This window comes from Terrapene carolina, unplaced genomic scaffold (assembly GCF_002925995.2).
Source record: "Terrapene carolina triunguis isolate 2854851 unplaced genomic scaffold, T_m_triunguis-2.0 Scaffold66, whole genome shotgun sequence".
Lineage (NCBI taxonomy): Eukaryota > Metazoa > Chordata > Testudines > Emydidae > Terrapene > Terrapene triunguis.
This window is the reverse complement of record NW_020664417.1, coordinates 15,870,582-15,883,202: the sequence shown is the minus strand read 5'-3', so window position 1 is coordinate 15,883,202 and position 12,621 is coordinate 15,870,582. Positions and strand designations below refer to the sequence as shown.

At 39.0% G+C, this 12,621-nt stretch overlaps 1 protein-coding gene across 1 annotated transcript in view; it reads left to right on the top strand.

Moving 5' to 3' along the window:
• The window catches only part of CLGN (calmegin), a 67,017-nt gene that overhangs the window by 12,508 nt on the left and 41,888 nt on the right, over window positions 1–12,621 (top strand). Inside the window, exons 2-4 of the mRNA XM_029910682.1 lie at window positions 2,731–2,895; window positions 4,904–4,977; window positions 12,228–12,286. Of these exons, the coding sequence (XP_029766542.1) occupies window positions 2,731–2,895; window positions 4,904–4,977; window positions 12,228–12,286 (298 nt within the window). The remainder of the gene's footprint in view (window positions 1–2,730; window positions 2,896–4,903; window positions 4,978–12,227; window positions 12,287–12,621) is intronic.

Here is a 12,621-nt window from a genome sequence, read left to right as displayed (position 1 = left end):
AAATGATGGTGATCTTGAAGGTGGCTAGTCTTCAGAATTGTGTGTATTGGGGATGGATTCTCCTAGGCAAAATAAGTCAATGCAGTTATTTAATTATTAGTATTCCTCATTGCAATCACTGACACTCAATACAACTTTAAAGATGAAATTGTAAAAGGAAGATCTGCCTATTTCAGTTTTTTTTTTTTTTTTTTATCACAACTGTATCTAAAATGTTGTTACTCTATGGTACTATCTATATTTTTTGCTCAAACATGAGAATTCAAGAATAGTCCAGAAGGAAGACAGGCAGGCCTTAAGGAAGAAGTATGAAATAAAAAAGTTTACCAACCTGAAGATCCTGCATGTTCAGACATGTTCCTTTCATCATCTTCAATGCAGCTTCCTCCTGAGAAGGAACACTTCTCATGATGTTTCATTCGGGCAGCCAGGCCTTGCATTTCTTTGTTGCACTGTTTGCATTTTGCATGCATGCCTGTCTTAACCACAGGTAGAGGAACTTCATTAAAATATTCCCAAAGTGGGTCTCTTATGGCCTGCTGCCATTATAGGTTTTCCCTTCCAATGAGAGAATGCTATGGTAGATCTCAAATCAATGAAGGTTACACGCAGAAAGACCTCAAGACTTCTGGAATATGCTGCTCAAACAGTTTCACTTTTGTTTCTACTGCTTGTCCCTTCCCTTCTCACATTTATTTCCAGAGTTCTCTCCTTGTCCAGATCTATTCCGCCCCCAACAATCTTCTATTCATTGAACTTTTTGAAACTTTGCACTTTTAGAGAGAGGTAAGGGATTGACTCTGTGTACACAAATTTTGAAGAGGGACAATAGGGTTGAGGTCTGTTATTTCTCACCTCTGTATATTTATTTAAAAACATTTTTGCTGTTAACAAGCATGTTATCTCTGGAGACACAAATCCAGAGTTTGAGAACTGCAAAACTAAGCATCTGTGATGGTGTCTTTTAGACTGAGCACTGAGTCCCCTTGGGTAGATAGAAAGATTAACCTAAATAATTTATACAGAAACCCCTGGAACCCCATAAGATTGGGTCCCTAATCCATGAACTATTGGAACTCATTTACAAACCTTTTCTTAAACATTAAATGAATATATTGTCTTGTACTATAGAATTAGAATTTATAATCCCTATTCCATGATGAGACCTTAGTTTTAATTAAGATACATTATAGTTCAATCTCTAGATACGTTTTTCCACAAAAAGCATTTTATCAAAAAAATCCAATTTAAATAAAAAATCATTGATTTTTATCCACCCTGGAAAGTGTGTGTGGGGGGGAGGGCTTCTGCCATCTCAGCAGAGGATTCTGTTGAGGTGTGGGGTGGTTAACGGTATAAACCGAATCACTGTCTAGGGGACTGATCAACATCAATGGGTGTGAGGTATTAATTTTGGAGTGAAGGGTGGTGTCTGTCAGTCCTAGCTGGAGATGGACCAGGAGCAGTTGTGGTTTGAAGCACTAACACAATTTGATCTGGTGAGTAGACTTAGTCCTTGGGCTAATGAGTGCTGGAAGAGAAGGATTAACAAGTGGATTTTTAGAATTTGGAGCAATTGCCAGTGGAGAGGCTTTTAAAAATGAGGTACACGATGGATAAGAATTGATGATTTAAAAAAAAAAAACCTCCTTAGCATTGTTTTTGTCTTTGATTATGAATTGCAGACCCAGCTACTGAACTAGGAGGAGAAAAGTTTACTTTAAGTACATTTTCAGAAGATGATCATCTCGTTAATAGAGATGTAAACACTTTTTTTTCCTCATCCAAACTATCATTCTAATGAAAGATTAGAGAACACCATAGGAGAAGACAAATAAATAAACCGTTTCCCGTTCAGTGATAGCTGAAGATTCCCAAAGTGGAGTTTGTTTTTGTGTGTGTGTGTGTGTGTGTGTGTGTGGTTTTTTGTTTGTTTGTTTATGGTCAGTTTTCTGATATGGTAGGTCAAAGGAGGGGGGTTTTGTGTTAGGAATAGGAGGAGGAAAGCGAACACATTCTTTTGTGAGTAGCCCAGAAGACGTTAAGGTGCCACACCATAGCGACTCTTCTGGATATAGGCCTTGTGGACATGTGCAGTGACGGCGGTACCCCAAAACTAGCTTTAGCAAGTGTTGAAATACGTTTTTAAATCTTGCTGAGGCAGTCCATGGATATTCTCAAACACCAGTACGCTAGAGTGAAACTCTGCAGTTGTCTGAACAATAGAAAAGTTGCCTAATACCAGCCAAGATGGTCTCTATCTGAGTGGTATCTATAAAGTAATCCATAGATGTGTAGGACTTGAAGGGACTTCAAAAGGTCATCTGGTCCATTTTCCCTGTATTGAGGCAGGATTATGTATACCTAGAACATCCCTGGCATACATTTGTCTAATCTGTTCTTAAAAACCTCCAGTAATAAGTATATCTTGGATGCACCAGTTATATCAGACGTTCCTTGGATGGAACAGGAAGAGAGAACCTGTTCTACTGTCTTACAGTTGCCACCTTTTAACTCCATTGTCAAATTTAATTATTTTGTTCAGAATGCTTTCATGAGGGTTATCAAAGCTGTTGAGCTTTTGGGAAAAAATGCAAACAACAAAATGCATATTCAGTCTTTGTCCTGTGTTATTTTTAATTGTTTTTTCTCCTGTAGCTCTTTCTGCAAATAACTGTTAAGGAGGTAAACTATATTTTTGCAGTGACAATGTACTTATTAATTCTGCAGATAACCAGTATGCAAGTCCATTGGCTGTGTTTGGGTGTCTTGTTAATCAGCTCAGTAACTGCAGAAATGCATGATGAAGAAATCCAGGATGCAGATGTTGAGGTCGAGGATTTTGACAAGAACTCGCAAGAAACTGACCTTGACAAAGGCAGCTCTTCTCTAGAGGTAAGGTTATTGTTGACATCAGCCAAAACTTAAGTTTTACAAAATGGGTAACTCTTCTAAGAAATACAGAGATTTGACAGTGAATATATGTAGTTGACAAATAACATGTAGCCACTCGGTTGTTTTTCTTTAATTGCTATGTGGCAGCAAACCTTGTGTATGAACCCAAACTACCAGAGTAGAAACTCAGGCCTTCCATTGTCAGGGGGTGCTCAGTGATTAAAATATGGCTGAATGAATTGCAGAGCTTGCAATCGGTTTGCCACATCTGGCAAATTACTTTGTTTATTATGAAGAATGTGGGAAACTTGTATATCTTTGTGAAAAATGATGTGACTTGGTTTACATGTTCATTGTTCTGTTGCTACCTACTTGGTCTTAAGGAATTAAGTTCTTTCCAGTGGGTGAGGTGTTGATACAGCCCTATAAAACTAGAGGCTGAGAAATTTGGCTGAGAGGAACAAAGAGGCATGTTTCCTGAAAGAGGGAAACTCTTTTTGACTGCCAGACATGCTAAGTTGAAGGTGTCTGTCTAAAAGGGTTAGAAAGGAGACTACATGTTCTTCAGGAGAAGCCATATGTTGGGGACGGGAGAGAGGAAAACCCTGGACTCCTTAGACTCTAACCAAATCCCAGAGAATGCTCAAGAGTGGTTAAGAGACTGAGGCAGGGAATGGTACAGGTATTATTTTGTATGGCTCTTTATATCTGTTGATGTCTAAAGTGATTGTTTTTAGAAATCTTTAGACAAAGTCCACGTCTGTTTGATTCAACAGTTGCATACCTTTGAAAGGGTTAACTGTAAACCAGAACTCCCACTAGGGTGGTGCTCTCTCAAAAGGGTGTACTTAAGCTACTGAGGAGTCAATCTTGGGGGGAGGGCCCCCAGGCAGCTGGGCTAAGGGGTTCCAGATGGTTTGTGCCCAAGAAGTGTGCCAGAGAGGTTGGCTCCAGAGATGGCTAGAGCCACTCAGTGACCCAAGGGCCTAGTATGTGGGTCCAAACAGCCTGGTCAGTGTCCAGTGGGGGGAGCTTGACTAAGGCTTTGACACTTATGCTTAAGGCAGGACTTAGCTCCTTCTCTCAGGATACCTAATAGTACTATATCCTGCCATCTCACTTGTATTTCTGGAAGTTAAAGCAGAAAATATTGCTTGGGTTTATCCTTGTTTCAATTTTGGTCACCTTTTTAGTTTCAGTAGCTTCTGTTCATCTCTCCCTCTCTGCCAATTTCTTGTAGAGAATATATTTAAAATGTTGTTGTTTGTTGTAAATTACATCATACCTTGGGCGGGAGGGATATGCTTACAAAATACAGCAAGAGGTTTCTTTTTCAAATAGTAAAATAAATTCTAATATACCACTTAACCACATGGGGAAGAAAACCACACAGAATGGAAAAAGTGAGTGGAGGAAAGAAATAGGTAGGAAGATGAGGATCAGGACAAGTTTGCTAACTTCTCCCTACGTTTTCCCTTATTGACAATATCTTACACATTTTGGCCATAATGATTATGCCCTTTGATCTTCCATTTATGCTTTTAGATATGCAATAGCTTATGCTGCTAAGCATCACGCACTGAAAATATTAGTGCATAGGTACCCAATAGGTGCTTAACTTTTTTTATATCTGTAGGCACAGAACACACACACCTTTTTAATACTTAGGAATATATTCAACTTCCATATACTTTAGTCTGTTTAATGGAATCCATTAGCCACCTCCAGGGCTAATAGACTATTTTGTGCTGGGTAAAATAATCAGTTTACCATGAACTTTTTAAACTTAAACAATATAATATAGAAAATGTAATAAGCCCAAGATAGTCAAGATACTACCTAGAAAATACCATGTATGTTAAAAGTAGTTGGGGCTGACTACTTCTCAGAGAATTACAATTGATTGTATTTCTTGCATCAGGTATAAATGTACATATGAGCTATGATGTATTTCAGTAAAAAAAAGTTATAATTCATGCATTGTACATATTTGTGTAAATGTCTTTAGGTTATGTACAAGACTCCAAAGCCTACTGGGGAAGTATATTTTACAGAAACCTTTGATGATGGAGTATTGACTGGGTAAGTGTTCATAACAGATGGCATTGTAAACCTTGAATTTCAGCAGTTTGAATAACTGATAACATCTAGAGCCAGTAGTCTGGCCAGAACTGCTCATGGTTCACTGATCACAACTTGTTCTGTAATTTAATAAAGTATTTCAAAGATGTTTGAAATGGGAAAGCTCTACTAGGTAGCCAGTGAGTTCTCTATTTTAAGCAAAACTGTTACTTACTGTACTCTTCCCCCTGCCCCCCCTTCCCTCCCCCTCCCCCCCCCGTGTCTTGTCCACTTTGTTGAAGTCTCCCAGTCACTACCTTTTGAGATGTCTGGGGTTGTAGAATAATCTGTGTTCGTAAAAACTTTCCTTTATATTCAGTGGTGATGTCTCATTCATTTATCACATTATTTGCCACATACCACTTTATGCTGTTCAAAAAGATTAGACATTTACATGGATAATGAGAACATCCACAGCTACACTGGATAGTATTAACATCTTATATAGGTACCTTCAAGGTATAAGAGAGAATGTCAAATTTGGTCAATGCCATAATAGCTAATAACTTCTAGGATCCCTTTTAATGTCTGTAATGCACAACTCACCCACACATACTACTGCTCCCAACAGTACAGGTGTTATCACTACTGCTGGATTTGTATTTCCTTTATGGAAGGCTAAATACCATTTTTGTGTATCTCAATATCTGTCTCCACCAGTGCAGTGCCAGTGTATATGACAAGTGCTGACATAGTCTCAGAGTCCCCTCCCCCATCCTTCCAGAATACACCGATCACTGCTTAGGTGGCAAATTTGATTAAATTCCTGTTTTGTTTTTGTTTTTGTTTTTTTTCTTACTGGCCCAAAAGCGAAGTATATTGGAAGCACCTTAACTTACAAATAGTGCTGCATACATCATAAATCTTGTTGATATCTTTCTTGTCAGTATCCACTTTGTGATCAATTTATATTGTTTAGCAAGCCAGTTCTGGAGCATGTCTTGAAATTATATCAGCTTGTTTCTAGTAGGCCCAAGCTGGACACCCGTGTATACCTGGGGCAAGCAGAAGATGTGGGTTCCAGTGGCAATCTATAATTTAACAAAAGCATTTTGATGCATGGTCAGATATTTGAACACCTGACTGAACTGAGTATTGCTTAGATGTAGTAAACTGTGTCGGGGAAAAGAAATAGGCTGAAGGTTCAGTATAACAGTCTCTGTGGTGCGAACAATGCTATGAAGTTTTGGAAGAAAACCTGTATCTTTATGATGAACTAACCATATTCTTGGTGCACTCTTATTATGGAGCTAGAGATAGTGCTGAACAGAACCAAGAACCAGACTGAGGGACCAGGGGGAGGATACTGCTAACTCAAAATGTATGGGGCAGGGTCACTAGCTGCAAGAGACCATAGCAGAATCCCAAATGTCTTCAGAGAATCTCAAACTAAGAAGTTTCAGGAGGATGATTGCTTGGGAGATGAGGCGCCCTTCTCCACAAGGTATGTGTGGGTTTCTCTCCCCCCGCCCCCCATTGTTTCAACTGATAATGGCTGGCTTTCCATGCTCTAGGGATTTGGCAGAATGATTTTTCATACAGTGTGGTTATAAAACTAATTGCTGCCAACCTCTGGCTTAATTGCTCTAGCACAAGTGGCTAGTCCTTCCTGAATTTCCTTCTCTTCCTCCTTCCCTCCCCATCCCCCACTCATTCAGTTCTACCAGATTCACCAGTTCAGCAGTCCTCTTTCACCTCCTCCATATTTGATTACTTTGGGCAATGAACCTTGTAAAGGCAAAAGTCCCCAGGCCTAGAGCATGTCATAGTAAGGTGCCATGCCCTCTCCCATCTCAAAATTGTAGCTGAATGGGGCAGAAAATGAAGTCTGTCTGTCTGTCTATCTATCAACAAGCAAATGTTATTGTGGTAGTTAACATATTGGGTACTACAGCCTCAACATGTAATGGTTTACGTGCTGGACCAGGATATTTAGGTTGGTTAGTCCTCAGTCCTGTAATTGAATCTGCATGGGCTGCATAGAGCCCTTTGACCTCAGTGACCATTGCATGTAAGGGTTCACCAGCATGGATCTGACTGCAGAACCAGAGTGCTAGTTAGTTTGTTTGATCTAGCTGCAATCATATTTCATTCTGCCTCTTTTTTAATGCTGAAATGCAGGAATAAGTGCCATTACATAACAAACTACTCCACATTTAACTCAAGTATGTGGAAGGTAGGATAATGGTGCTGTAAACATCCCCTACCCAGCCAATCTAATGGAAAACTTTATTTTAGACACAGTTTTTCTCAGTCTTCTGCAAATCTTTGGTAAGGCCAGTACTCTGTTCTAGAAGTTAAGTTAGGGCCAATGTTAATTTCTCTGTGGCCACACAGAAGCTCATTATACCAGCCCTAGAGCCTGTTCTGTTATCAAGTTTCCACTCTAAATATTCTTTCAATGATCAGCCTTACCAGTCATCTAAATATGGCCTTCCTTCACCCTGGCTAAAATTCGCAGTACAGAGATTCTGTTCAGGCACTGGTTAAGCCTGCAGTGACTAAATTTCATTAGTCCCTTTCCTAATAATCTATTTTAAGTTGGAGAGTCTTGGTTTCTCACCAGTTTGAATCTTGAGAACAGAATAACTAGAAAGAATGCTTTGGAATTATAAACTAAACAAATTGGTATATTTTATTAAATTCCTTTGTATTTTAAAGATTGGCTGTGCCATTACTAAGTATCTCTTCATATTTTTCATTTCAGTGTTGATCATGACAAGGCCATGAAAGTGCAAGAGAGAACCATACATCTGACACTTAAAGTCCAGAGCTCTTGACCAATCAGGGGAGAAGGAAGATGAAAATGAGAAGCATGATTTCTAGATTTGCAGAGGAACATGAAAAGGGACTCTGATAAACTGTTTAAATTAGGGGAGGAAAAAACAGCTCTCTGCTGCAAGATAAGGCAAAAGAAGAGACAATGGCTTACTTCCATTGTGATAGGAAAAATTAAAGCTGCCTGAACAAGATTTCCATAGGGTGCTTGAGTGAGAGTTTTCAAGGGCATAGAAACTATTGCTGTTATCTCAGCAACAGGGGGTGTGTGTGTGTGTGTGTGTGTGTCCTTCTAAGCAAAACTGCATGATACAAGACCATAGCATCTGTTATTGAATTGTCCTATACTCTTCTCTCGTGTACATTTCCACAATGCTCCATCCTTGCTAGAGAGGAGGGGAAAAAGAACTTAAATCCCTTAGACATGCATTTCATGTCCCATAAACCATGTTTATCCTTAATGTTTTCTTACTTTGCACTACATACCTAATGCATTTGTCCTACTAATTTATGTGTAATAAAACTGATTTGCAAATTGCAGCATTTATCTGTGACTCAATCTTTGAAGCTAAGTGATGTATTGACAGTTAGAGTAGTCTCTCTACTATTTACAGTTATGAGTGGGTAAATGAATAAAAGAAAAGCAATACCCAGGATAAAGAAATTATAAAAAGGTAAAACCTACCATCAGCTAAGAAAGCAGTATTTCATAGCAAATGAAAATATCCAAATCTTTCATGCTTCTACATCATTCATCCCAACCTCCACCTGGCAACATGTGTGAAGATTCCAATTTGATTTGCATTCCTAATGCAGGTAGCGTTGCCAAAGTGGTGGCACTACTTTTCTATCCAGCTGAGCATAACTTATGCAAGGTCTGCAGGCTACTCTCTCCACAGACAGTTCATTCTTGCTTCACAGGTATTATACAGAACACAACAGGCAGATAGGTATACCCACATTGCTGATTTGCAGTCACTAGGAGTCAGCAGACACATCCAAATGCATGTTCTACCATCCTTCACCTGCTTAGTTTGTAGTTGAACCACTATCTGTCTGGGTTTGTGTAGTGTGGGTATAACATCATAGCCCAATAGAGCAGTGGATATTCACTTAAAATCACTGGGATGGAGATGCCATAAATACCAATGTTGTGAGGTGGAAACTTGCACCTCTGTTCACTCTTTTAAAAACCCTGGACTTGTGAAAATTCTTGTATCTGCGCACTCTCCCTACCCTTCCAACCATATGTCAATATCTAGGAACTGGGCACAATGAATCATATGCATCTACTATAGTAATATAGTTTCTTGTTAATATAGCATTGGACTTGATGGGGTGGGCACAGAATAGACTTGAGTTCATTTGCATTCCAGCACTGTTTGAGGGAAGCCAAATTGTTCAGATTTCTCAGTGATCTGTGGGGGGTCTGGCACTGAAGTAGTGGGGCTAGCTTCCCAAGAAAGTACAGAAAAGTCCTCTTCCTCATGTGAAAGAGCGGCATGCACTGCTGCTCATTTCAGGGGTCTAACAACTGTCCCACCAGTTAGATCATGGACCTGACCCAAAAAATAGTGATCCACCTGATACAGTACTTCTAGTAAATTCATGTAGCCTGTTACTCAAAGTTGTGGAGGGAATCTAAGCCTTGCAGCATTAATTCCTTTAACTAGTAATCTCATTCTCTAATCCTAAGCATGTACTGGGGGTATACCCTATGCTACTTTTTCTGATCTACCTGAGATGCTTGGTAAGTGATTTTTCATAGACACAAGATTGCCTGTACATATATGTATCTTAGCCCCCATGCTCCTCAGCAGCCTTAAAAATAATCACATTTTTTTAAATGTGAGGTGATGGGGGGTTTATTTTTGTGCATGGAAGGCTAACCAATCTTGTCTCTGGAAGACAAGGGGCAGGGGGAGGCATTCCAAAATCAAGGATCCTTCAGAGAATGGCCTGTCAGCAATTCCTTCTGGCTTATACTGAGGGAACGCCAACTTCAGTGCTCTGCTCAATTCACTGTAGTAGTATATCATGGGGAGAGAGAGAAAGTTTCTCAGGAAACCAGGCACCAAATCACTTGGGCTACATAGGTTAAAACAAAACACCTTGATTTCCCTATGCAAGCTGATTAGAAGCCAGTGTAGATCATGGAGCACTGCCTAACATGCTCACAACATGCAACTCCACTTAATTGTTGTGCACCAAATGGTCCCAAGGTGTGGCTCTGTGTGGAGTACATTAACAACAATCTAATCTTAAAATGACAAAGATGGGGATAGTTGTGTTAAAGTCTAATTGGAGATGAGGTTGCCTCCAGGAGTAGCCCAGAATCTAATACCCCAAATTACACATCTGTTTTACAAATGGTGATTATGCTTCTCCTGATGGGCAGCAATATAAATGGTCAGCTCTTCCAGTTACTTCCCTCAGACCCCATGAAATCACAGCTAGCTGTCATCATCTAGGCATGGGACAGTTAGTTCCATTTCTCTGGCATAGTGTCCTCTGCATCCTGAATGCACTGCAGCCTGCCAGGGTCTTCCCACTGACCTGCTCAATGGCCTTATATATGCTTTGAACAAGAGAAGTGACAGTCAATTCCTATGGCACCCTGCAAGAAAAGAAAATCCTGGGGGTAGAGGAAAAGTTGTCAACAATTATTCCTTGTGTTGCTCAGAAAGATAAGAGCAAAGCTACTGACTAGCACTCACTTCACTCCTGGTAGTGTCCACAAACAAGCCAACAAAATCTTGTGCTGAAACACATTAAAGGCTACTGACAATGCCAAAGCAGCAGCAAGTATACTTTATCTTCATGCATTGCTAACAGCATCACATAACGCATCCAGTGCAGTTTACCCTGTACATGGCTATAGCCAGATTGAAGGAAATGATGAGGATTCAAACTGCCAGAGAGTTGCCACAGCTTTCTCAGTTGATCTTTCCGAAAAATAGGATACGGGGACACTAATCAATGGTTAGCCAGATTATCAGCATCAGGAGTTGATTTTCTTAAGCCTGGGCATACAATAGTTTCTTTAGTGTAGAGGTGTAAGTATCTTTCATCCTGGCTAGTAGGCTTAAGCTTTGAACTAGTAGGTGTGGCTTAAAGTGAGAGAGTGTGTGTGTGTACACACACACTCATCATATAGCCACTGGTCCAGAGATGAATGACTTTATACCAGTGTAATTTTAAATCCCACTAAACATCTCAATATCTCAGGATAATTTTTCACTTTCACTCCTGTTGAGAAAACATTCATCTTGAAGCACTGGAAAGCAAAAGCCAGATTTTTCTCTGTTCCCTATCACAGTGTTACTCAGCTGTCTAAAGTTCATATTCATAGTTTCAGTTATGGCACAACAGGTTTTAACGGGGTTGCTTTTATTTATTCCCTGTGCTGTTGGAATAATAGCCAGATGCAAAAAAGGGTGATGTCCTTAGGGAAACAATATTTAGTGTTCTCCACTGAAGTAGTACTAGGAGGCAAGAATGAAAGGAGTGCTATGGGCTGTTTTTCTCTTGGGTAGAAAACTGATAACTGAATACATTGTCTGTTTATTCATTAATATGCCTGGAACTGGTGGTATTGAGTTAGCTTATTTTGCAAGGTAAGTGGGGACAACAATATATCAGTACACAAAATTTAGGGTAAAGTGGAGACTAAAATAATTTCAGATACTTTGTCCCTGAAAAAGTATAAATATAGTTTAATTTCTCAGCATCTATCACTGAAGACCTGTGGATCCCTTAAAGTATATGTGCAGTAAGCATACAATTATGATTAGAGTGTAACTGTTTGTACTTCTGGATTATCTTGAACTGATTTTTAAAGATACATTGGGTTTTTTGTCTTCCCATTCTCTTCCCTCTCTCCTCCCCACCAATGGTGTCACTACAGGATAGAGTTAAGGTTTGGGTCTCTTAACTATGCATTTCTTTACCTTGATATGTTTGGAATTCTTTAAATTTAAGGTTAAATATAAACCTAGGAAATTTAATATGCTTATTTTTGAGAATATTACAGGTGTGTTGTAACTGTCACCCTTAAATGACTGAAATGTAATCTTGACCTTATCTCATGTAACAGATTTTTATCTGGAAGCTAAGAGTTTTGGGTCATATTAATTTTACTCTCATTTCAAATTCTTACTAGGACTTTAAAGTTAATATTAAGCGTGCCTGCAGATTAGCCCCAGCATGTTTTAATTTTTCCTAAATATTATTTGTTCATGTTCTTTAAATTCCAAATGATCAATGAATAGGGTGACTTATTTTGTCAAAATATCCTTATTTTGCATTTACTGCTTAACTATCTAAAAAGAAAGAAATTCTTACTTCCTTTTGTTAAATAATAATCCTGTTTTATTTATATTTTCTTGTCCTTATTACACAATTTAAACAAAACAATTGTTTTTCTTTCACAGGTGGATATTATCTAAAACCAAGAAAGAAGATACAGATGAAAACATTGCTAAATATGATGGTAAACCTTTCTTCCTTTTCAGTGTAGCGTCTTTCTCAAAAAGCAAACTTACTTATATTATGTTTTTCTCTCCGTAAATTTGAGGTTGATCAAAAGTCTTAATGTGTAGAATGCACAAAGTTATATTGATACGGAAATATAATATATTTTCTGCTGTTCGCGAGGGGGAGGTTAGCAAGTGATGATATAGGGGGAAAAAAAGTTCATTGGAAACAATCTCGAGTTACCGCTGCAGAGAAAACAGTGCTAGAATGCCTGTGACATGAGTAGCCAGTGGCAGTTGTATAATGATGTGACTGGTGCTTTTTGAGAACAGTCTTCCTCTTCTCTAATAA